Source organism: Schistocerca gregaria, chromosome 1, assembly GCF_023897955.1.
Source record: "Schistocerca gregaria isolate iqSchGreg1 chromosome 1, iqSchGreg1.2, whole genome shotgun sequence".
Classification (NCBI taxonomy): domain Eukaryota; kingdom Metazoa; phylum Arthropoda; class Insecta; order Orthoptera; family Acrididae; genus Schistocerca; species Schistocerca gregaria.
The window spans coordinates 160,107,937-160,134,995 of NC_064920.1; the positions used below are offsets into that span (position 1 = coordinate 160,107,937).

General features: G+C 39.3%; 1 protein-coding gene across 3 annotated transcripts in view; it reads left to right on the forward strand.

Moving 5' to 3' along the window:
- LOC126335421 (baculoviral IAP repeat-containing protein 6-like) overlaps positions 1-27,059 on the forward strand; it is a 311,044-nt gene that overhangs the window by 58,133 nt on the left and 225,852 nt on the right. For all 3 annotated transcript variants that reach the window (XM_049998701.1, XM_049998709.1, XM_049998717.1), the window contains exons 11-16: positions 5,616-6,045; positions 8,437-8,683; positions 15,125-15,352; positions 16,691-16,920; positions 17,207-17,421; positions 26,014-26,258. In XM_049998701.1, the coding sequence (XP_049854658.1) occupies positions 5,616-6,045; positions 8,437-8,683; positions 15,125-15,352; positions 16,691-16,920; positions 17,207-17,421; positions 26,014-26,258 (1,595 nt within the window). The remainder of the gene's footprint in view (positions 1-5,615; positions 6,046-8,436; positions 8,684-15,124; positions 15,353-16,690; positions 16,921-17,206; positions 17,422-26,013; positions 26,259-27,059) is intronic.

The following is a 27,059-nucleotide window of genomic DNA, read 5'->3' on the forward strand; positions in this document are numbered from 1 at the left end:
TTTAACACATTATAAACTCCAGAATGAGATTTCCACTTTGCAGCGGAGTGTGCGCTGATATGAAACTTCCTGGCAGATTAAAACTGTGTGCCCGACAGAGACTCGAACTTGGGACCTTTGCTTTTCGCGGGCAAGTGCTCTACCATCTGAGCTACCGAAGGATGACTCACGCCCGGTCCTCACAGCCTTACTTCTGCCAGTATCTCGTCTCCTACCTTCAAAACATAACAAGCTCTCCCGCGAAAGTAGGAGACGAGATACTGGCAGAAGTAAAGCTGTGAGGGACCGGGCGTGGATCGTGCTTTGGTAGCTGAGATGGTAGAGCACTTGCTCGCGAAAGGCAAAGGTCCCGAGTTCGAGTCTCGGTTGGGCACACAGTTTTAATCTGCCAGGAAGTTTCACATTATAAACTGCTCCGCATGTGGGGACAGCCTTCATCCCCACCCATGACACTAGCATGTTGATTTTTCGTCAGGGTGCTGATGACCATGATGTCGAGCTCCCCCTTAACCCAAATCATTTTCATCTAAACCTTTCACCACATTGGCTTTGTGTGGCAGCCCGTGTTCACCTTGGCCTTCATTTGTTTATGAAGGACACTACTCTAGCCTCGCTCTATCGCCTTCAGTTTCATGATATTTGCATGGACCTTTGCAATTGTACCTCTGTGTGCACTGATGGCTTTCGGACTGACCATGGCATTGGGTGTACCCTTATCATTGGCACTGACGGTTTTTGGTATCCCGTTCCAGCACACTGCTCAGCATTTACAGCAGAGCTCTTTGCCTTGTATCAAGCCACGGAGTACATCCAGCAACATAGGCTTTTCAATTGTGTCATCTGCTCAGACACTCTCAGCACCTTTCAAAGCCTCTGTGCACTGTACACTTGCCATCCCTTAGTGCAACAGTCCAGGAAATCTGTCACTTGCTCGCACTTGATGAAGCCACTGTGAGGTTTATGTGGGTTCCTGGTCATGTTGATCTGCCAGGAAACGCGGCTGCTGACTCTGCTGCCAAGTTTGCAGACCTAGTACCTCAGCCCACTAGTTCTTATATTCCCTCTGATGATCTCTGTGCCGCCATCTATCAGGAGGTGGTGTCACTTAGTAATCCCCTCTGTTCCCTCCATCATGGGAATGATCTACAGGTTATTAAGCTTCCCCCAGTTGTTTGGTCGATCTCCTCTCGGACCTCATGCTGCGAGGTGGTCATTTCACCTAGATTGCATATTGGGCACTGCCTTTTTTAGCCATTGCCATTTGTTAAGTGGCGCTCCCTCACCACTTTGTGCCCAACTCTTAAGTGCCTACCATTTCCTAATGGAATGCCCATTTTTTTAACCTTCCACATTCCCATTTGGGTTTGCCATACGAGTCATTGGCCATTTCAGCAAACGACACTTGGGCTGTTGACCAATTTTACTTTTTGTCCACCATAGCAATATGGTGAAGGCAATTTAAATTTTATTTCTGGAGCTCCATTTCTCTATGGTGTATGTTATAGACCTTTCTCCATGTCCCTGTTTTTAGCTGTTTTCTCTTATGTTGATTGGGATTGACGTGTAGTTGTTTTTAACTCTTCTCTGTCTTCGTGTTCTATATTTTTGACATGAATGCGTATGACCCTAGTTGTTTTTGCACCCTAAAACTAAACAAAATAAAACAAAGGCAGGGAAACTTGTTAAAAAGAACCATCTAATCTACCGACTTTATGGAAACACAGTGCTGTATTCTGTGTGGGCATAACAACTAACAAGCAGTGTGTTGCATGAATGGCACCTGACAAACTGGTCAGGAGGTGGCTGGATCACTCAGTTATTGAACATGGTGCCCAGCACAATGTGGTTCATTCTAATTACTGCCTCACAGCCTGTACTGTCTGGATTCTTTCCACTATCTCCTGCTTTTCTGAATTGTCCAGGTAGGAATACACTCTACAACTTATCCTTCACACCTGTAACCTGCTCTGGCCTCATCCTTCACTAGCTTGTACTCCACGTGCCTATCCCCTTCCCTGATTCCACTCCAGTACTACACTTAAATGACATAAATCCTGCTTCCTGTTCTCTACTTGTTTTGTTTCCTCCAGCACCCACCTGATGCTACAACTAGCACCCCTCTTCTGGCCCCAATACATCCTCCATGCTTCCACAGGCAGCATGTGCATCTACCCTCATCCCGACCCAGCTATCCCATCCCCCTCCCCTCCTCCCCTCCCCTCCCCTCCCCTCCTCCCCTCCCTCCCTCATCCTTCCCAACTCCCCTCCCTCCCTCCCTCCCCCTCCCCATCTCACTACAAGCTTGATTGCTGCCCATCCGATGTCAGGTACAGAGACTGTCATAGGTGGGCACAGTGGCCGTGAAGCAGCAATTTGCTGTTTCATCCTAGACTTTCCATTGCTCAGTTTCATTTATGTTACAACAGCTGTTCTGCCTTAGACTGTTAAATTTTGGAGCAAATACAACTTCAAAGAGGTTAGCTATGCTAATTTTGATGAGACCATCACTATTAAGGAGAAGAACCCAGAATCTTAAGACAAAATTATTAGTACAGTTCAAAAGTATTCCCAAAAATTAATCCATCTGGGCTACAAATCAGCTTCTGCTCAGCAGCCAGAAACTGTGATTTGTGTGTGTGTGTTTGTGTGTGTGTGTGTGTGTGTGTGTGTGTGTGTGTGTGTGTGTATATTTTCGGCAAAGCCCATGTTGGCCGAAAGCTCCCTTTCCGACATTCCATCCTGGGTTTTCCATTGTTTGGTCCTACAAAGCGTATGTTCTGACATGTGACGCATGAACACATATTCATAGGAGTTACTCTTGTGATGTCATCCATGGTAATTCATTGCTTGTCCTACTACAAATGACTACCTGATAAGTAACGTTAATTACAACCCCTTGTGTGGAATAATGTGAGATAGGACAGCATCATGAACATATGAACATGCCGTTGCAGATTCGAGCACCATTGTTGCACAATGTTGTCATACGAGGCATAACAGTGTGCTGGGATATTGCTGTACAGTATTAGTGCGAACATTTGTTGGCTCAGAGGTCTGCAGTGAGTTGTTTCATTTACATTGTGTGATTGTTCTGTAGTCCTGTTACATCTGTTTCTGCCCGTGTACATTTCTGCTACCTTCAGGTGCTTACCTTGATGTTTGGCCTACTTACAGGTCATGTTTAAAGTACATGTTATTGTGCTGTTCGTGGTGCACTACATGTTATCTCTCTTGTAGATACTCTGACACAACCTAGCAATGGAGGCTGTTTATTCCACATCCAAAATGATGGATATGATTTACTGCTATGGTTCAGCAGATGGAATTAATCTGGGAGCCCATAACCTGTTCACTGAAATATTTCCAGCACACAGGATACAATCTTTCAAGATGTTAAGCCAATTGTTCCAGTGTCTTGGGGAAGCAGGTTCCGTAGCTCCCATCAAAGTAGACAGTGGAAGAGCTCATTCAGTTCGCATGACGTAACATAGAAGTGTGCTCTAGGTGCAGTGGACAACAACCTTGGTACCATTCTGCGACAAATAGCAGTAGCTGAAGGTGTTAGTCATCCTCTGTTCTGGGCAGTACTTCATGAGCAATTGTTGTATCTGTATTATGTTCAGCACATTCAGGCACTTAGGGCACAAGACCATCCTGCCAGAGTGTATTTCTGCCAGTGGTTCTTCCAGCAGTGTGGTGCAGATCCACAATTTTCCTCCAACATTTTGTTTACTTTTGAGGCAGGTTTTACAGGAGATAGCATTGTAAATTTCCATAATCAGCATGTTTGGGTTGATGAAAGTCCCCTTTCGGTTCATAAAACAAGGCATCAGGATCGATTCTCAATCAGTGTATGGGTAGCATTCTTGGTGATAGGTTACCAAGGCCATATGTGCTATCACAGAGATTAACCGGGGCTCATAATCATGGTTTCTGAAGAATGTATTGCTTATCTTTCTGGAGGACGTGTCGTGTCAGGATGGACTACAGATATGGTTCTTGCAAGATGATGCATCTGCACATTGTCTCTGCATTGTGCATTGGCACCTGATGAGTACATTTGTAAACCGATGGATAGGCCGTGGAGGTGCCATACCTTGGCCTGCATGTTCCCCAAATCTAAATCCACGAGACTTCTGGTTATGGGGACGCATGAAGTAACTGGTCTATGCCACTGAAATAAATGATATGCAGACATCATATAATTGTATCTTCTGTGCATCTCAGCACGTTTAGAACCAACCAGGGCAAATTCAAAGAGCGTGTGAGTTCTTACACCAAAGTGCAGAGACAAGCATTGAAATGAATGGACATAATGTTGAGCACCTCCTCTGAACAAGTGGTAATATGTCAGTGGTAATATGTCAGAAGGTATGCTTTATAGGACCCAGTGTTGTGAGACTTTTTTTCTTGTTTTGATGCATACGATTGTCACCTGATATATTGGATAATTTTTTTATTTTAACACCCTGTATTAATACCAAATCGAAATTTGCAAACAGCTTCCTAAAGTGCCTCTGTTCACCCAAGCTTTAGGCTGGCGCAGTTTGCATTAGATACAAGCGGAAAGACTTGCTTACATTGCTGAAACAAACACTTTATCATTTCACCTCAACATGTCTGTCTGTGGTACATGGGAAAAATCTTGAATAGGCTGCACTCGTGTGTTCATAAATACAAGGGAAATATGGTAAGTTGGATTTCCAATATAAAATCAGCTGTGTGAGATTGTGATCAGACTACCACTACATACAGGTCATTTTGTACAAAATGTTAATAGGTGCTAATGAATAAAAGTGCTATAGATGTTGTCCATCACTAGATGGATAGTATTAAATTGTGCAGTTTATTTCAGCAATGTTTATTAGTTACGTTGCGGTCTGTCATTTTTTGTTGTCATTTGAAGAAATTATTTCCATTCTTTTTTTGTTTCTTCTCAGCATTGCATTGTTGTAATTACGTGAATGTAATTTGTCATAAAAGTGATCTATGTATCTTTGTCTGTATTTCTGACATTGATAAATAAAACAAAGCGCGCGCGCACACACACACACACACACACACACACACACACACACACACACACAGACAGAGAGAGAGAGAGAGAGAGAGAGAGAGAGAGTCGCTTAATGCACTTCTTTACATCAGTTCATTACATGATTCATTCTGAAAACTATAATGATGTCTTATTATTCAACCCATATAACGGACGATAAATGAAAATGAGGAAAGGTAACTGTTCTTTTTATAGTTTAAGTACCATCCCTTCACACTGACACGAAACACACTAGTTTCTTATCAGACAGTGCCATGATGGCTGCAAGAGGAGGTGTTTGGGTGCCTGTATATGAATTTGTGTTCTTGTTCTAGGAAGAGAGTGGTAACTTTAAAACTAGTTAAGTCCCTGTGCCAGTATATCTTTGCACCATAAATCATTTGACTGCAGACACAGAGTTTTTTATCCTCATTGTATTTAGTGTTCCCATCTTGGAATTTATATTATTATTCTCTATAACATATGTGCTGTTAGTTGGGCACGTTGTGTAGGAGTGTGTTGCCAAAGCTTTCAGAGGAATGAAGTCATCTGAAAAGTAACTGTGTAATATTGATTGCAGTTGCCAAAAGAACCACCTGATGGGCCGAGACATGACCCTTCTTACACAGCCAGAGGTAGCACAACCAGGAGCAGCACTCGTGGCAAGGACAGCGCATCAGTTGCAGGAGCACTGTTGGTCTACTCACTTGACCTAAGTGGAAGTGCAGGAGAAGCGATTCGACTGGATGAAGAACCAGTGGCTGTTCGATTGTTAAGTGACATAGGAGAATGCCCCACCGAAGTTACGTTGCTTCCATTGGCAGAACGGGATGAGAGTTCGAGACCAGAAATTCCCAGTAGTCCAGTCAAGGGTATGCCTCAGGGATTGGCAGCACTGATTTGCAGAGATGGGAGTGTGAGAATTGCCAGTCTTGTTAACTTGAGGACAGTTGCAGTTGCTGTGCCTGAGAAGAGCGGTACCAGATATGTTTCGGCAGCTTACTGCAACAGTAAGTTAACCATATTTTTTTATAGTTTCATTTAGGTGAACTAGTATTTATTTTGTTGATGGCAATATACAAAGCGTATACTGGATTTTACGCTTCCAAGAACTGTGCTTTCTTTGAAAGCTGCTTTTTTTAAATTCTAAACCATTTAATTTTTCCTCGTGACCTCACAACTTTGTAGTTCTAAACTGGTGGAAACTGGAAGTAATTAGACAAATTAGTATGTGCACTAATCATTTTGGGCAAACAATAACACAGTGTGAGTAGGCACTGTAGCCTCATTGTAAAAGTGTGTGCTTCCTGTACCCCAGGCAGGCGTTATGGTCTCTTCTTTGGCAAAATGGTTTGTATCATTTACATGAAACATTTGTTAGTTCATGTTAGTTTTAAACTGTAACAAATACTATTTGAAAAGCTCAAAGCTGGCTCCTTTCTCCGATTGACATTGTTACACGAGGGACATTGAATTTAATATCTGTAATTCCCAGTAGCAACAACAACATTGATCAACATAGGTCTTTCCAACTCGGCCTCCTCAATGCCCATTCTCAGTGTTTGTTGATTGTTAAGTGACTTACACACATCCTACTTCATGTAAAATAAGGGAAAGTCAACGATTCACCTGTAGAAGAGTAACATGTGGAGCACAGAAACATGTAACAAGAAACAGCATTCACACTAACTATTGAGCAGTACCTCTTTTTCTAGCACAAGTACACACATTCACCCAACACATATTCTTGTGATCATGGCAAGACTTGTACTTGGGCTAGAAAAGGAGCATTATTCGAAAGATAGTGTGAATGCTGTTTCCTCTTATGTGTTTCTGTGCTCCATTTTATGTATTGCTCCATCCAGAAATTTCCATTACTGTTACTTACTTACTTACTTACTTTTCTACATATGATCACGGCAGTTGTCTTGTAATACCATCCACTAGTGACTGCCGAACATTTCTTTGATGCTCTGCAGAAACAAACCAGCAGTGAAGTGTGATACTGTCATTTGAATTTTATCTCTCTTCCACTGAACCGGCTTCGTATGTTTTCCAGATTGGCAGACAATATGATAGATAGGAAAATATTTTTGTAAGTAACCTCTATCCACATTACTTGTCCAGTGAATCTGTACCTTTGACAACTAGATTTGTATGGTTGTTTCATCTTAAGTTACTTTGGATGAATACCTTTGCGTATTTTATGGCTGTGTCTGATTTTCCAGTGATTACTCATCAATGGTGTTGTAAAGCTGCCAGGCTTTTTACATACTTGTTAATGTAATGAGTTGGTTTCTGTTGGCCAGCTGTCTGTCTTTGCTAAAAGTGTTGATCTGCAGTTCTCCTGCATTGTTCAACAATTTTGTAATGCTACAATCTCACTGCATACGACTGCATTAGCTACAAACTGTGTCAGAGCCATCAGCATTATTTGCACAGTCATTTAAACGCATAGTATTGTATGAATTGCTGTAGGTGGAGTAATGTGGGGTGATTTAGGAAAGATGACTGACAGTAAGGACTTTTTGTCTACATCTATACTTGCAAATAGTGGAGAGTTCACAGAGTGATAAAAGGAAAGAGTAGTGCTTTTAATCTCGTTTTTCGTGTTGAAACTATTTGCACTGTATGTTTCTAGGTATGAAAATCTGTGTGGACACTTCACATACTCACTCTCAAAGGCTCTTACTGTTTGGTTATTCATAAAGTTTCACTTCCCCAAAACTGTTTCCAGTCTGTTACCATTCGTACTGCTGTCCATGGTGCAACATCTCGATCCATTTGGGGAAAGAAAGGCCTTTGGGACAGATTCTGTATCACCTATAGAGTTATATTAATAAATCCAAACCTTTTATGCGTTTACAGAGATTGCAGTTATTGCAATTTCTATGGATTCATTGCAGTGAAACGTATTTTAACAGAACAATGTAGGAAAAGAGAAATTGCTGCTTATTGTAAAGATGACACATTAAGTTGCAGACAGCCACAATTAAAAAAGACACTTCCGGCCATGGCCTTCATCAGGGAAAGTGAGAAAAACACACACCATTCATTCACAAAAGTGAGCACACCTCATGTACACGACCATCAACGCTGGCAGCTCAGCCCAAAATTGCACCTGTGAGTGGTCCTTATCCCCTGACGACTTGCCTCTGCTCTCATTGTTACTGCTCATGCACCCTCTTTACAAACACAGACCAGGGCCCTCTTACGGTAGTCGACCAGAACCTTGACGACGAATGTGCTTGCTCTCAGGTTCATGTGCATTCACATTCACATATATACTTATGTTTCCATTCATATTTGTGTCAATACAAAACTGTTGTTGTACTGTTTCTTTTTTATTGTGGGTATGTGTGTTTTGTTTCGAAACTTGATCTTTTGTTTATGCTATTAAGGTCTGGAAAGGCTGTGTGTTTGCACAGAGAAAGGAAGTATCCATTTCTTTGTGATGAGTGATGAAGGCTTCACAGAGGAATGTGAAGATGATCAATCGGAAAGTTATATGATGCCTAGTACCTCTGCTACACAGCTGAGGTCAACATTTAGCATGCAAGATGCCGCAGGACCTTCTAGTGCAGCACCAGCTGCTGATGTTGCAGAACCTGTTCGAGCACCCTCCCCCACTGGATTCGCATCATCCAGGTTTGTTACAAGCTGTCATTGTTTTGGCTTAACTCTGTTACTTATTATTATGATTTATTGTAATTATTTTTGGGGTCGTTTGTTGTTGAAATTTTTGAAAAAAATCAGTTCAGGGTTGCCACAAATTCTTGAAATCAGGGAATTTCAAATGTGTTTGGTAAATCAGGGAAATTTGGAGGAAAAAAAAACACTGGAGAAAATTAATTTTTGTGTCAGCAGATTAAATTGTTTACTGAGATGTCATGCATCTTTGCTGGCTGGGCGCAGCTGAGTACATGAGCCCGCTTTCCTACTCTCTCATTCTTACTGCTTCTTTCCTTTCTACCATCCCTCTCAGCTTGCAGTCACTTCTTGCCGCTAGCCGAGCAGCTGTCAGTGAGAGGCAGGGACATATGAGGAGTCGTTTGTTTGGATCTGATTCTCAGAGACTGTTGACACAGCAGATGGGAGTGGCAATCATTTTTGCATGAGTTGTGTCAAAGTGAGTGAGTGTGTGTGTGTGTGTGTGTGTGTGTGTGTGTGTGTGTGTGTGTGTGTTTCGTTTTCTGACAAAGGCTCTGGCCAAAAATTTAGTTGTGAGAGTGTGATTGTCTTTTCTATGTGCTACCTATCTTCATTAGTATTGATTCTCAGAGTATTTGTGCAAGTTATCTGTTGCACTACAGTCTCATTTCATCAACATGGTGTCTGTGACACGTGAATAGCTAGTTGTACAAGTGGACTTCTATGAAGGGCCAGAACCACAGGCCATTTTTGTGGGGTATCTCTAACGGATTGGGCCTGCCAATCTGAAGCCCATCATTTCCCACTAATATACAGGCCCTGCCCATTGGATCTAATCTCACCAGTCTGCTCGCAGGCCAGGTCTGTTTGTGTGTGGCATAATGTGGAAGATTTTTATGGTTTATCCATGGACCCAGGACTGTGGTGCTCCTTGGCAGCCCAGAGGCAACAGGCAATGGAGTTCAGGTATTGCGACTGTGTCACTGGAAGTACTGTACAGTGTGGCGTTTTACAGACATTTTATTTCTTCTAGTACATTTTGGCACTTTGAAAGAGTTTATATATTACAAAGAATGGACAATAACGAGCATAAAATTGTGGCAGTCATTGTCAGTTTGTACACTATGTACTTATGTATTTCATGAAAGAAATACCAAACAATACCTGTAAAATAATAGACATAACACAGTGGGTAATAACCAACAATAAAGAACATAGTAGAACCAACATTTTATTGGCAGTCACCTGTAGTGTTGGTTTACACATCTCTACCCTGCCTTGTACACTTCTTTCAAGAGGCCTATTTTTTCTAAGGTTTTTTCTGAAGTCAGTGAAGGTATTTTAAATCTGTCTTCAGACTCCAATGAAATGTGTATTTTTGTCACCAAATGTGTGTTGTTTTATTGAAATAAATCGGTGGTCTTAATGAAACACACATACCATTTAGCTCTTTCTCCACCTAAAAACAGTTAATTACAAAAGAAGTCCTTAAATTTGTTTTTCAGCTTATGTCTGTACTTACCCTTGAATCCAAACATTGTAAGGGGAAAATGCTAAAACTTGTCTGGAAATATCAGGGAATTGCGCTTGGGAAATCCATGCAATTCCGCAAAAGAAATTTTATTTATTCACTGGTTTCAGGTGCTTAGTGCCCTTCTTCAGAAGACTGTGCAGAAAAATATACCATAAAAAAGTACTACCTAGCTAATAATATTAAATTTAAGAAGTATAAAAATTTACTTAGAATTACTGCATTATTAGTGAGTGAAAAAAAAAAACAAAACAAAGCAACAACAAGTGTATGCAGCATTTTACTGTACTTCTAAAAAACTACGAGAACAGTATGTAATACAATAATAAAATGTGTTTATGTGAAAAGAACATGTACAAATATGATAAAGGAAACCAAACAAGTGCAGAGATCATGCAAGGAGTGGAGCAAGTCGGCTAATGAGTTGCGTAACTTTAGGTTGATCTCGCAGTCTGAGTAAAAGGAAGATAAAATAATAGAGCAGAAATTTACACCACTGTAGTTGCCATAAAACAGAAACAAATATTGAGAAGTGCCCCCATAAAATGTTCTTCGACTGCTATCAAATATTTAAACCTATGTTGTCTGCTGCAAAAAGTTGATCTTGCTGCTGTTCTGAATAAGCCGAAGTCTTGGTTTACAAACTTTGACCAAGTGGGTAGTAATGGCCATATCAATTTGTGCCACATACAATTTTGAGTTTCTGTCTTGTTTATTTTGAGGTACAACTGTACAAAGTTGGCACAGTGTGTGCCTTTTAGAATTGATTACATGTTTGCTAAATTGATTGGCACAGGTGCCGCATTGATACTTCAAGTGAAACTGACGTAGGTCTTTTGCACATTTTGCTACAATGACAAAATTGTTAAAAACAGAAAATTAGAGATTACAATGAATTTTGACAGATAACAGTACATTAAATAACACTGAACAAGTCATAAAATAAAATGACATTACATAACATGAATTTTGCTACAGAGCAATTTCATTCACAGTGAACATAGTGAGATACATAAATATAATGGTACATATAACATTTTAATGACAATATTATGAAAAGGGTAGATCGTTACCCATCATATAATTGAGATGTTGAGCCACAGATAGGCACAACAAAAAGACTGTTAATCCAGTAAGCTTTAGCTGTGGGTGCCAAGGTCAGACCAGTACATTTTAGTGGATTATTCGTAAGATATATCATATAAATTCTTCCTAACAGGTTTCCTAGGTAGCTTTAATTAAAATGTGCTTCTTTTCAGTAATTCGATATTTTCAAAATTGAATCTGACAGATAAGATAATGATTTGTGCTTACAGAGTTAAAATCTTATTTTAATTGAATTTTGTTCTTTGTTTTTTGAATTACATTAATTTTTAACTGTGTGTCGTGGATAATAATTGTAACTGAATTTACTAATTTTAAATACTTTCAAATCATTTCTGTTTTACATGTGTTATCAACAATGATGGTAGGAGAATTTTAGCAATATTAAGAGAATAGAATAGTTTTAAACATTTCAGCCAATTACGGTGTCTACTTGAGATATAAGGAATACATTGTGTAGATTTATTTCATGATCACAATGCCTAAAGTGTAGTATTACTGATATTGCCCATATCTGGTTATGCTTAGGATTGTTGTTGACATGCTGTTAGCTGTTCAACTAATTAATGTGAATGAAAAATTGCTGATAACGAACTTTAAAGAAGTGTTAAGGTCCTAGCTGTTATGTTTCAGTATGTACGTGCACATAACCATCCAATTAACTAATATATAAAATCCTACATATTAACGATATGTAAAATAAGTTAATACAAATGATATGTGTGGCACTATGGATGGGAAGTTAAGCAACTTATTGCTGAAACAGATACAGTGAAATCAGAAGTTTGCTAGCAGGGAACCTGTCAGTAGAAACAAAGTGTGAAGTATATCATAAGGCTGGAAGCTGAAACTGGAGTAAGTGGAGAGAATTTCTCAATCAGTAGCTAATCTGATGAGTCAGAAAATAACTGTAGAGGAGAGGAAGTGACGGCACAATTGTATACTTCCGTTACAGCGAAACAACTAGTACTAGAATACAAGCATGGTTGTGAATACGGTCGCTAAACAGTTATAAATAGTGACATTCATAGGAGTTATGTGGTAAGCTTTATAAAAGGTCACTGAACTGGTGTAGACACATCATTAGCATGAAATATGGGTATGCAAACAACATGCAAAATGCACCAAGGGGCCAAAAGCGATAACTGAAGTAAGTAGAGAAACATTTCTGGATCAGTAGCCAAAATGGTCAAAAATAACTATAGGATAATATAAATGTGGGCACAGTTGTATACTTCTGATACAGTGAAATAACTAGTTCAAGAATGTACACACGGTCCTAAATATGTTTCATGAAATAATTATATAGTTCCTTTCACACTAATTGTATGCATTAAGTGTAATAGATTTGACTAGCTGAAACAGTATGGGTGATGTGCTTGTTAACTGTAAATACTGATGTCAGAAAGAAAAGAATGTGTGTAGCTGATTGCTTGTATATAACTAACCACCTGAAGCAAAATTATCTTGTAAGTTGTGGATGGCTTAGTGTCTGTAATAATAAATGCTAACGTAAGTGGCTAACCAATCGCAACTGAAAATAGATCATTGCTTGTAACTGTTGATGACGCACAACCTGTAACTATCGATGATCAACTTATACTAAAAAAGCTGTGTAAAAAAAAGATAAAGTTAACTATATGTAACAAATGTACCAAACAGTAAAAGGTTGACTTACTATAGCTGTGAACAGCTGTTTAAATATAACTGTATATGGCCAACAGCAACTAAATGCAACACTGTATGGCCAAACTGTAGTGTGTAACTAATGATTTACTGGCTGTACGTAGCAAAGTCCAACAACTTTCTGAAAACTATTGAAACTAACACACTGATTGCAACTTACTGACTGAAACTTACTGAATGTACCTGCAGTCACAGTTGTAGCAGTGACTGTAACCTACCGAATAACTATGTCCTACCTATGAAAATTAATAGGGCCTATAACTAACCGTCTGCATGTAGGGAAGAAAATTTCCCATCCATATTGCCACATGCCATTTGTATTAACTTATTTTATTTATCATTAATATGTAGGATTTTATATATTAGTTAATATGCTGGTAATGTGCACTTATTTTTAATTTGTATTTCATGGCAACTGCAGTTACGTAAGATTTTTGTTTTATTATTTTGTGTTACTTTTACCCCTACTCTGAGACCAACCTCAAGATACACTTGTCATTAGCTGCTTAGCTCCTGTTCTTGCATAAATGTCTGCAATTGTTGATTGATTTCCTTATACCATATTTGTACATGCACTATTATCCATGTGTGAGCACTTATAAGCTCTTTTTGCAATGGCACATTTTATTATTGTATTAAACATGGTTCTTGTATTTTTTTCGGACTACAGTATCAAGTTGCATACACCTGTTTATTTTTGACACTCACTGATGGTGATGTAATTCTTGGTATGTACCATCTCTTCATCTTACCTGCCTTACCGAGTGAGGTGGTGCAGTGGTTAGCACACTGTACTCGCATTTGGGAGGACAACAATTCAAACCCGCGTCCAGGCATCCTAATTTAGGTTTTCTGTGATTTCCCTAAATCACTTCTAGCAAAAACTGGGATGGTTCTTTTGAAAGGGCACGGCCAACTTCCTTCCACGTCCTTCCCTAATCTGATGGGACAGATGACCTCGCTGTTTGGTCCTCCTCCCAGCATCCCCTCCAACTAACCAACCAACCAACTAACCTTTACCTTCAAATTTTTATACTTGCAAAATTGTAATATTCTTACCCATCTTGTACTTATTTGTGGTATATTTTTCTGAAGGAGGACACAAGTGCTTGAAACTGGCCAAGAAGTAAAATTTCTTTTGTGCAACTGGTAGCTATATTTTTTTTTTTAACAACTACTGTTGTGGTTGCTAAGGACAGATAAAGTACTAAATTGTTTGAGGGTGTTGACAAAGCTATAATTTCTCTATTACTGTCAGATTTTTATTTGATTTTTAAATCATTCCACATTTCTGTAAAGTACATAAAGCCATTTGGCATTGATGAGGGGGTGACCTTGAAGGGCATTTCAGCTACATAATTGGAAGATTTTATTTATTTGCACAGCATGACAGCTTCCCTTCAAAAAGTGTGAATGTTGTGTACTAGGCATTATCTATCTAGTGTAAGTGACTTAATGAGTGTGTGTACTATTTAGTGCAAGTCTTTTTGTGGGGAAGAGGGTGAAACCCGTTGCTGCCATATAGCCTAATCTTCTGACTGGCTTGAAGGGAACCACTGAAGTTAATGTCCTTGCTGAGGGTCAGATCTCCATCAACAGTGCCAAATGTCCTCACTCCAAGAGACATGGAGAGTTTTGGTCTTGCTGACCCAGTACTGAGTATGAAAATTTACTACACCAACTGACTATCGCAGAGTTGAGTGTGCATTGTCAGCCTCAACTACAGAAAGGGATCTGTCGTAACACTTATGACATTATGACACAAGACTACTAATTCTTTTGATGTTCATGAATATTGAAATGCTGTCGTGAAACAAGAACTCTAACCTGGTGGGCTGTTTTATTATTCCACTGAAAATATCAGCACACAACACCGTCACTATCAGCTGAACTTTTTTTCATTTTATGTTGTTACAGTATAATATCGTAGATGCAACAGCAAAACTTTAGCATGCTTTGAAAGCTCTTTTCATGTTAGGTTCTTTTTCAAATTTCGTTTGTGTTTGTAAATGAAAACCTTCTTATCATCAGTGATCTATCAATTACTGCTGATATCTTCTGCTTTCCAGTTTTTCTAGTAGTGTTGTTTTAAAGTGTATTATCCCTGTATTTTTCAGTTCCGGCAGCAGCCAGTTACTGGCAAATAAAACGGAGCTCAGTATGTCGGACCTGCAACAGCTCTACGAGCTGACTTTATTTGAAAACTTAACACCTTGCTATGCAGCTGCAGTGCCACCCTGTTGGAGTGAGATAATGCAGGCACAGAAACAGCGCAGGCATCCTCAACATTTGCAGCAGGGTGATGACCTGCAGCTTACGCGGTCCTGGAGATTGCAGAATGATGCGTAAGTCTTAAAAATTTCATATTGATATTTCATTTCTACGTCTTTAAGAGCTATTTATTTTCATAGCGTGTTTTTCATTTCTTAAGAACAATTGTAGTGTTGTATGTTAAAGTGTGTTTCTGGAGGGAGCTGTTGTCAGTTTCGGATTTGGCAGAGCATCACAATAAAGTGTAATAAGCTGCCAATATAAATATCAGTGGCAATTACAGGAGGCCCATGGGTTGAATGTACTTGCAGGGCTTCACCCTCAGGTGCAGTGTTAAACATAGGGGCCAAAGAGACACAGTGCACTGTGTTGTAGCATAGGGCTTTGTGGAAGCTTTACCAGGTTACAGAAGTGGCTTGTTACAGATTGGGCACTAAGAGGCAAAAAATTACTGTTGGTAAAAGATCCAGCCAGAAATATAAAAGGAAGTGGCAATAAAAATACACTCAAGTATGCAGTAATAGAAATAGGTGACATAGATAAGATCAAGGTTCAAATACCTTGGTGAAATAGTGTTAGGAAATGCATTTGAAAATTCTGTAACACATGAATGAATGATCAAAATGGAAAGAGCAAACGGTTTAGTAAACATTATCTAGTATAAGAAATAAATACGTAGGAGTGTGAAACCATGTTGCTTCAACCTGTATTTCTTATATGCGTGTGAGGTTAACAATGGATTAGAAGGTAAATGCATTAGACACACTAGAAATAAGCGTTAGTAGAAAAATTATGTGTATGTTACAAAGGGTGGTTGGAAAATTAGAAATAACGGAGAAATATCACAGAACAACTGGAAAATATCAGATGTAATGACAAACTTTTGGGAAGTCAATTCAAGAATCAGAAATAACAGAGGCTGTAAGAGGTATGAAACTTGGAATTATCTAAATACAGAAAAAAATAAAACAGGAGCGCAATGTACAGAAGAAACAAACTGACACTTAGAGAAAATTAGAGGTTATTGGAACAAAAAAGAAAGAGGATTAACTGTTACACAAGGGAAAAGGGGGCAAGCATCTTGTCACCAGTCCTTCCATCTATTTGAACATAAATTATATACTCTTCTTGACAAGTGAAAATAGGCCTATATAAATATCAGTGTATAACAGCTGAAGTGCCACTGGTCAGTAGTAAATATACAACCTTGTTGAAGCACACTTTGCAAATGTTAGATTATTTGTGAACATCATAACTTAACAATGCAGTCATATACCAGGAAAAAAATTATTCCAAATGTGTAGGATTCTTTGTTTGTTATTGATTTGTGAAGTTTTATGTTTATATGTAGATAATAGACATGCACTATTGCAGAATATAATCACCAATTGGGTATTTTTTTTCTTTGTTAGTACCACATGGGATGAACATGTGTTTGAAATAACACTCCCACGTAGTTGCTGCATTGGCCATGTTGATCTGAAATTTTCCCTTCATTCTCCATGTTCAAATCCACCAAATATACAAGTAACTCTCCTGAAACAGAATGCAACTGGGATTGGAAGGAAAGAGAAAACCATGATGCCACAAGTAGATGAAGGAATAGATTTCAACATTGGTATGCAGTGTGATGAAGTGAAAGGTATGTCTGAAATTACATCAGAAAGACAAGACAGTATGTTTTGCTACTTTGAAAAACTAATAGTTTATTCTTTAATTTTATTTCATTTTGACAGTTATTTTAGCCAATGGATTTTGATATCATTAGAGAATTGTTATAATTGATGGTTGATATCTGTGTTTTTGCATGTGCTGAATGAGCTTCTTAATGGCTGTGGTATTTGAGTCATGTATTTTAATCCCACATTGTAAAAATCAAGTATTGTCGCAATTTTAATTTGTAATATTTTCTGTTTGTGTTGTTCAAGGGAAGACTGAAAATCCAGTTACATCAGAGGAGTACATGAGGGACCACAACTGTGAGGTATTATGTGGCCCTGTAATCTTGTCACAGTGCCTTGACCTATCAGAACAGGGTGGAACAATCACACTGACAAGTCCCAAGTTATTTAGAGTGCGAGGCCGCACTTTTCTAGTGCACATAAAAGCTGTGGCCACAGAAAAGGAGATAGTTAAAGATACAGTAAGTACAAGTTGGCATAGATTTAAATGTATTTGCAAATTTTTGTATTGGTGATCTGAATTTGGATCTCACAGTGTAAACTGTAAATACTATAAAATACAGCATTGAAACAATTTTAATGACCATAATGGTACAATAATGCTGGATCGTGTCACACATTTTTTAAATGTTGTTAACAGTGAAGCATAAGGACAATCAATGCGCGATAGCAGTGGAAAAAACTATCAATGACAGTGCTACTAAAGCAGAGCTACTAAATAAACACAACCTTATGAAATTCCTTCACCAAAGAAGGTGCAATAAATATTCCAGAATCGAATCAAGAGCAGCTGTCAACATGAGTAACTTAGTAGATATCCCCGGAGCAGTGAAGCAACAGAACTCACTTAATAAAAGCAGGTCTTCCACTCCAGGTTGTATTCTTGTTAGGCTACTTTGAGACCTTGCTGATGCAATAGTTCCATACCTAACAATCGTACACAACAGCTTGTTTGCCAAAGATCCATACACAAAGACTGGAAAGTTGCACAGGTCACACCAATATTCAAGAAAGGCAATGGGAGTGATCCCCTAAATTATAGGACCATGTCATTAACGTTGAAATGCAGCAAGGTTTTGGAACATATATAGTGTTCTAACATTATGAGTTACGTTGAAGAGAACAGTCTATTCACACACACAGTCAACATGGATTTAGGAAACATTGTTCTTGTGAAACACAACTAACTGTTTATTCACATGAAGTGTTGAGTGCTATTGGCAAGCGATTTGAAATAGATTCTGTATTTCTAGATTGCCAGGAGGCTTTTGACACCATATCTCGCAAGTGGCTTGTAATCATATTACATGCTTATGGAATGTGGTCTCAGTTATGTAACTGGATTCATGCTTTCCTGTCAGAGGGGTCACAGTTTGTAGTAATTCACAGAAAGTCGTGGAGTAAAACAAAAGTGATTTTTGGCATTCCCTAACGTAATGTTGTAGACCCTCTGCTATTCTTTATCTATATTAAAAATCCAGGGGGCAATCTGAGCACCTATCTTAGGTTGTTTGCAGATGATGCTGTAGTTTATCACCTAGTAAAGTCACTGGAAGATCAAAACCAATTACAAACCAATTTAGATAACATATCTGGATGGTGTGGACATTGGCAATGGATCCTGTATAATGAAAAGTGTGAGGTCACTCACATGCAAGCTGAAAGGAATCCGTTAAACTTCGCTTACACAATAGATCCATGAAATCTAAAGGTTGTAAATTTAACTAAATGCCTCGGAATTATGATTACGAACAATGTAAATGGGAAAGAACCCATCGAAAATGTTGTAGGGAAGGCTACCAAAGACAACGATTTGTGGGTAGATCACTTGGAAGGTGCAACAGATCTACTGAAGAGACTGCCTACAGCCTACACAACACTTGTCCATCCTCATTTGCAATACTGCTGCACTGAGTGGGATTCTTACCAGGTAAGATTAAAGGATTACATCGAGAAAGTACAAAGAAGGGCAGCACGTTTTGTATTATTGAGAATAGGGTATAGGGTGTCATGGACATGATACAAGTTTTGGAGTTGACATTATTAAAACAATGGTATTTCTCATTGTGGTGTGGGCTCTTCACACAGAAATTTCACTCGCAACTTTCTCCTCCGAATGCGAAAATATTTTGTTGATACTGACCTACATATGGAGAAACGATAATCATAACAAAATAAAGCAAATCAAAGTGATGTTAGAGTATGGAATAATAGAGAATTATTGTGAAGGTGGTTCGATGAACTCTCAGCCAGGCACTTCCGTGTGATTTGCAGAGTAGACATGTAGATGTAGATGAAGATATTCATATAATTTGATGTAATATGTACACTGCTGCCCATGAAAATTACAACACGCATAAGGAATGGTAGAACCACTCCAAAACCAAAGGATATGTAACACATTGGAGCCATAATAAGTGATTAAAATTGCAGAGACAGATGATGTGCAAGTAGGCCCAGCAGCACCTCCTGTTGTGTGAGAAAGCAGCCTGGTGTTATGCTAGGCTCATTTGGTGCAGACCTGTCAAAGTGAAAATGTGGAAGTAATTGGCGATAGGCCTTGACGACGTCAGAGGCTGCAATATCAGCACGTGAATGTGTTCAAACGAGGCAGAATGGTTGGGCTCTGGAAAAAGAATTTGTCATAAAGTGACATTGTGGTTCATACAGGACCCACTGTTACAAGAGTGATGTATATAGAACCAGTGGATAGAAGAGAGCTGTACACACTGACAAACGTACTGGACCATGCAATGTGACCACAGACTGGGATGATCGCTATCTTGCCCGTATGGCTGCAACTGACAGAAGAGTTACATCTGTAATTTTAATTACTTATTATGGTTCCACTGTTCTACAAATCCTTCAATTTGGGAGTGATTCTGACCACTTCTTCTGGGTGTTGCAAATTTGACTAAGAGCAATGTATATATTATGTCAAACAAATGACATGGATATTCATAAGTTAACAAGATCTTGAAAACAGGTAATAACATGTTTGTATTGATGTTTCGACGCTGTCTGCTGAGTGCACATGTGCCATAGCATCAGCTTCCATTGTTCAGAAACCACCAATGCTTTAGACAGCTATAGCCATTTGAAGTGGACACTGGCATATTGAGTGGTTAAATTTAGTGTTTTTTTATGAGTCCTTCTTCAGCTTACCCTTCAGTGAAGGTCGTAAATGTGTTAGATGCTACCAGAGTTAATGCTGTTGGATAGACCATGTTGTTGAGCAGCATAGTGGACAAAAGCAAAGTGTGAAGGTTTGGGGCACTATTGATTATAACATGCAAACTTGCTTTCTATGTATTCAGGGCAATCTGGGCAACAACCACTACATGAGACAGGCTTTAGAGTTAGTCACTGCCCCTCCTTTAAAGCTCCACATGCCATATTTCAAGAGAATAAAACATGGTTACATGCTGTGAGAAATGTGCGAGTCTTCCTCAAAAAGTGACTGATACCACTGTGTTCTTGGCCTGCACATTCACCTGACATATCGCCCATTGAACAAGCCTGGCATGTGGTCTGGCAACAACTTGTTCATACTGGCACTCCTGCAACCAATGTCAGTACTTTGTGGACATGCCTACAAGCGATGTGACAGTGTGTATGATAGCAGCACATCCAGAGAGCCTTTTTTTATTCCCTGTCACGACATCCAGAGGCTTTGATTGCAGCATGTGATGGCTTCATCCCGTACTCAGTTTTCATGGTCGGAGTGCATATACCTTTCTGAAATTCTAACCATTTGCGTATTAAAATGACCATCTGTGGTATAAATGTCATTGTAATAGCATGCCTTTTTTCTGTGTTGCAATTTTCACAAGTGTGTGTGTGTGTGTGTGTGTGTGTGTGTGTGTTTAGAGAGAGAGAGAGAGAGAGATTTGTTCTACCAGACCTGTGGAATTCATAGAGAAATGAAATTTGGCACTCATGGGTCATACTATGACAATTTTCTGAATGTGGAAGATGCTCCAAACTCAGCCAGCTTCAATTTTGTTTTGTTTGAAATTTGAACAGAAAGTTCCTCGGAATCGCGCATGAACTTCTATCAAATTTCATTTCCATTTTTAACTTGATGTAGGTAAAAAGAGCCATTTTCACAAGAATAACGTTCTTCAGAGCTCAAAATGAGTGAAAAAAGTTTTGCGTGTTATTGTTCCCATCCTAATACTTAGATCATGCAATCTGCCATCCTGACACAGTGTTTTGTGCAGAGTACAGACATAACGTAATTGAAGTTCAGAAAATAATGTTCATGGGACAATCTGTCTTCAAACTTCTGTGAAAATTTTTCCCCATTTTATAACATGAATAAAAGGCACCAAAACCATCATTTCTCACTGCAATGTCTGTCTGCCATTTTTAAAGAGAGACATTGCCATGGGCATTGATTTCTGATCTTCATTAGTGCTACATTCATATTCTGTGCAATGTTGTGAATGGACTGCAAGTTGCTGAATCGTAATTGTATGAGGTCATGGGACAGTCCTAACTATCCTATAAGTACATTGTATGTTCCTCTGAGTACAGACTTAAATTACAGTAGTAACAACAACATAAGGTAAAGATAGATCGCTACCTACCGTGAAGATGACATGTTAAGTTGCAGACAGGAACAACGAAAAGACACTTACATATTAGCTTTTGGCCACAGTCTTCGTCATAAAAGGAAACACACACACACACACACACACACACACACACACACACAGGACTGGAATGCAGCTAACATGTGGAATGGAAGCAGCAATCTGGAGAGAGGCGGGAAGTGAAAGGGATAGTAGTGTATAAGTGGGGTGAGAGAGGAACTCTGTGTGGGGGAGTATGCAGGGATTAGAATGCTGACAAGTGCAGTGTCAGGAGGTTGTGGGAAAGGGAGGTGTGGAGACGGAGTGAAAAAGAAGAGGAGCAGGAAAGGTGGGTGGGTGCATTGGCAGAGGGCGGCACACAAACAAGGTGGGAGACACGCATAGGGAGGAAGTGATAGGATAAGGGGAGATGGGTGAAAACTATTGGGTGAATGGTGTGGAGACAGTAGGTTACTGTAGATCGAGGCCGGACTAATTTCGTGAACGGAGAATGTGTTGTACCGCTAACACCCATCTGCACAGTTCAGAAAAGTGGGTGGTAAATGGGAGGATCTAGATGGCGCAGGTTGTCCCCCATCAGTTTTCCTGAACTGCGCAGGTGGGAGTTAACCTTTAAACACGTTCTCCACTCGCAAAATTATCCTGGCCTCAACCTACGGTAACCTACTCTCCCTACAATCTCCATCCAACAGTTTCCATCCTCCTCTGTCCTGTCATTTCCTCCCTATTCTCGTCTCCAATTCTCTTTGTGTGCTGCCCTCTGCCTACACATGTGCCCACCTTTCCCCTTTTCATTCCTCTCCTTGTTTAATTCCCATTCCCCTCCCCACCCCCACCCCCACCCCCACCCGTCCCCACCTCGTTTTCCCACAGCCTCGCAAGGCTGTGCCTGTTGGCAGTCTAATCCCTGCACGCTCTGCCAAAATGTGTTCTTCTCTCCCTCCACCCACACTTCGTTATCATTTCCCCTTCCCACTCCCCTCCTTCTGTTCTACGTAAGTCACGTCATGTATATGCGAGGTGTGCTTGCTTCTGTGACTGAATTGTGTGTGTGTGTGTGTGTGTGTGTGTGTGTGTGTGTGTGTGTGTGTGTGTGTGTGTGTGTGTATTCTCATGAAGGCTGCTACTGAAAGCAAATGTGTGTCTTTTCATTGCTCCTGTCTGCAACGTAAACATGTCATCTTTATGGTAAGTAGCAATCTATCTTTTTCTTGTATAGTTGATACTCCAACCTGGAGTTCTGTTGCAGTAATAATAATAATAAATCATATAAATGATGTGTGTGTTAATTACTGGACAGTGTCTGTGTTTAAGCAGATCCGTGAAACGTCAGTGTTACATTGTGAATCACCAGAAATAGAGTTACAGTGATTTATCTTGTCAGTTGTAAATATATTTTTATTACACCTTTCCGGTTTCATCCTCAGAAGCCTACAAAATTAGACTTATTAAAAGTCTTTAGACCTTGGCTGTACATTTATGTGAAGTATACTACAAAAATTTATGTAATGTTATTTTAACAATTGACAATATCTGCTTCACAGAAGCATAATGCCATGATATGTCCAAAAAGTACATATTGTATGTACTTCAGTTACTTAAGTTGTCAATCTGTGTTGACAGCTGACAACTGCATTTTATTCTCAAAAATATATACTATAGTTTCTGAAAATCACCGCCATGAATAAAAGATGGTTTATGTATTATGAATCTTTCAAATTGGCAAGTTTCTATATTAAGTAACCAGAGTGTACATTTAATAACATAGATATAATTTTGTCCCAAAAGGCACAGTACTTCATTTACACAAACTACAACATTTTGCAGTTATATTGCATAAAAATACAACATAAGAATACATTTGCAAATACCATACAAAAACATTCAAATACACACATAAAGTAATATTGAACTGAATCAATTGAAAGCAAATATAATTTTTAAAAAAAACCTATAACACTCTAAAATGGACACATATTAAGTACTACACAGTTGGAAAATCTCCGTCACAGTAAGACGCAATGGCTTCCCAAAATTGAGGATTTTTCATGTTTCCTGTTCTGAAGAAAGTGGCACTTGTGAAAATAGCTCCAGTACCTGCACAAAGTGATAGTTGGAGTTGATACTAGGCAGAAGTTCATACATGTCCCTTATATATGAGGTTCATTCAAATGAAACCTGGTTAGTGCATCTACCTTTGCCTTACATGTAAGGTGGCACCATGTAACTGCAGGTATGGTGGCACCATCTATTGGTAGAGAGACTGACGTGTGTGAACTGTTTGAGGTTTCATAGCCCCTATGTGGTTTCATGCCTTAGAGAAGGTGGTCACACAAGTTATCATCCATTACCAAACATGCAGGCGAGTAAGCTGGAACAAGGAGTGATTCAAAATTTGGCGGTGGAGGGAGTTGGAGGTTGTGAAAGGTATCAGTGGATGAAGGCTATGAAAGGTATCCACAGATGAAGGCTGTGAATGGTGAGTACAGTTTGAGTCATTAAAGTGTTGTGGAATGGCAGAAACAATTTGTTGAGGGGCGCCAGTCACTGGAAGACGATGCTCATCCTGGACAGGCTCATCGTGTCATCACACCGGAAATTGTTGCAGAAGTGATCGCGTTAGTCTTGGACATCTGCAGTATCACCGTGGACGAGATCCATTGGTTACTGGGTATTAGCACCATAATGCACCAACACTTGAACTTTCGAAAACTCTGTATGTGGCAGGTTTCCCACCAACTGACCGCCAAACAGCGCAATACTTCAATGGTGCAGACTTTGAGTTAAGTGCAACATTATCATGAGGAGGAATACAGCTTTCTGTCACGTATTATCACGGACGACGATGCATGGTGTCACCATTTTGAACTGGAAAGTAAGTGTCAGAGCAAGCAGTGGAAACACGAGACTTCACCACCTCCAAAAAAATCAAAGGCCATGCACACCAGCTCTGCTAAGATCATGATGTCCTTTTTTGGCCGGAAGGGCCCACAGCTTGTCGAGTTACTGGAATGGGGAACCACCATCAATGCCCAGCGTTATCAAGCCACTTTACAGAACCTGAGACAAGCCATCAAGTCAAAACGCCAAGGCATGTTGTCCAGTGGCGTTATCCTTCTGCATGACAATGCCCACCCATATTCCGCCAGTAGATGAAGACTAAGCAGTTTCGATGGGAAACACTGGAACATCCTCCGTACAGTCCCGACCTTTCACTGTATCACTTTCATGTGTGTTTGAGTTAATAAAATTGTTACTGTTACTTCATACTAGTGACCGGGCTTCATTCGAATGCCCCTTATAAATTTTGTACTAATTTGAACAAAATTGAAGATGTTGGATGTGGAATCCATAGGTCACATGTGAGTTGTTATCTGGGAAAGAATGCAGGGGGGGGGGGGGTGCAGGGGGGCGGGGAGATGAGCTGCTTTGGAACGAGGGTGCGGGAAGGAACTCTATAACAGCTGTGTAGAAATTTAAATGAAATGTTATACGCATACAAATAAATGCCAGAAAATTCCATGAGGGTGGGTGTATTATCAAGATGGTAACATGTAAAAATAATCAAGAAGACCAGTATCAGTATTGAATCCACAGTTTTTTAGGATTAGTGTGCTGATTAGTAACTGCCAAATTACCCATTGGATTATATAGCTGGCTCACAGCCAATCGCAAGTTTCAAGTCTGTTATTACATTTCTGATTGTGAAATGGGCTGAGCAGCTATAACTTCTTAGTGTTTCTTCTTCTCTGGTAATAAATGGCATGACATGTTATATACCATTGGAAAGCTGAGAAGTCAATCTATTAAGTGGTGTACAAAACATTGAATTTCTATTGATAATTAATGAGTTACAAGAAATCATTTCCCGGTTTCATAGGTTTATCCCCCCCCCCCTCCCCCCCTCCTTCCACTCCCAGTCCCATCAAGAAATTGCTCTTCAGAAATTGTGTAGTGCTCAAAGCAAGAAAGAATAAAAGTGATACATGGTATGAGTGTGAGAAATGTCTTAATAGAAAGGATAGATTTACAAAGAATTCCTATGAAAAAAATTGTATAATTTTGCTAGAAGTGTGCAAGACAAAATATGCAGATTTTTGTAAATTTAAATAGTAAATATGGGGTCAACTACGGGGAAAAATATTAATAAGTCAGTGGGTTAACATTTCATCGCAGACGATAGGGTGGAAATGGGAGTAAGAAATACGTAAATAAAATTACTCTATTTTACACTAAGAAGTACGTTTGCGCACTTTTTCTCTCTAATGTAAGGTTATGATAATTGAGCAATGCCAGTGAATTGGCAACTGTGGATATGTTATGTAATTGAACTGATGAAAACAAGTTATTGTTTCTTAAATGAAATGTAGTGTTTAATGAATATTTGCTTTATGTATTTTTATTATTGCTTCAGTGATATTGAAAGACGTTGTTTTTTTATTTTTTTGTCTGAAGGGCTCTAAAAGCCGAGGGAGTGAAGAAAAAGGGTCAGCTTCAAAAAAGAGTAGGTTGGATGGAAGTTCAAAAAGCAAAACTTCAGATTCCTCAGTGGATTACTATGTGCAAGTGCCCCGGAACACTGTTGACAGACTTGTTACTGCAGTTTCTAAGAAAATGGAGTATTATTTGGGATGCGACTGGCTGCATGAAGTTTCCATTACAATTAGAAAAACCAAGCAAACCAACATTCCTAATGAACGGTAAGTTGAAACTTCACTCTTTGCAGTGCAGTTAATGCACTATTTCAGTAACTTCTGTTGTTCATTAAACTGTATGTTTCAAATGGGGGGGAAAAGTCAGCCAAAGGTTTGATATGCTGATTCATGTTATCATTTTCTCCCTTTGTATAGTGCTTGTGAAGTCGTGTCTAATATTGTAAGATCCCCAACCATGATAGCAGCACAGGTTAAGCACTTAGTTAGACTCTTTACAAAACTGTAATAATATTAGTTGTTGCCACTGATCATTATGAATTAACCTTTTAGGTCACAACTATTTTCGTGAAAGTAGGTCTGATTCCTCTTCCATACTTAACCCATACACAGTAGTGATATCTTAAATGAAATCATTTGTTTGTGGGTTTATAGGGAATTATCTGTATATTTATCTACCCTTTGCTGATTTTGAAGAGCCTTTGCCACTGACCTCAGAATGGGGTTGGCTGCATCCAGTTCCATTCAACCATAATCGGTAGTAGGACTTTCATGGTTTTGTCTGTCCATCATTTCCTTAGTCTACCAAGTAGTTGTATTTCTTTTTGTCTTCGAACAAGCACTGTATTCAGTTGTACAAGCCCCATCTCCTGCCCATCAGAGACTTATTACATTTGTTTTCTGGACAGTTTCTGGTTGCTATATCAATTTTACCAGTTTCTGGTTCCTCTTTTGACTTGAGTCATCAGCATCTTATATTCAAGTATAGATGCATACAAATAATTTAAAATATTGGTGAGGAACAACTTGACATAATAAAAGTGAGTAGTCAAGAAATATCAGTTAATG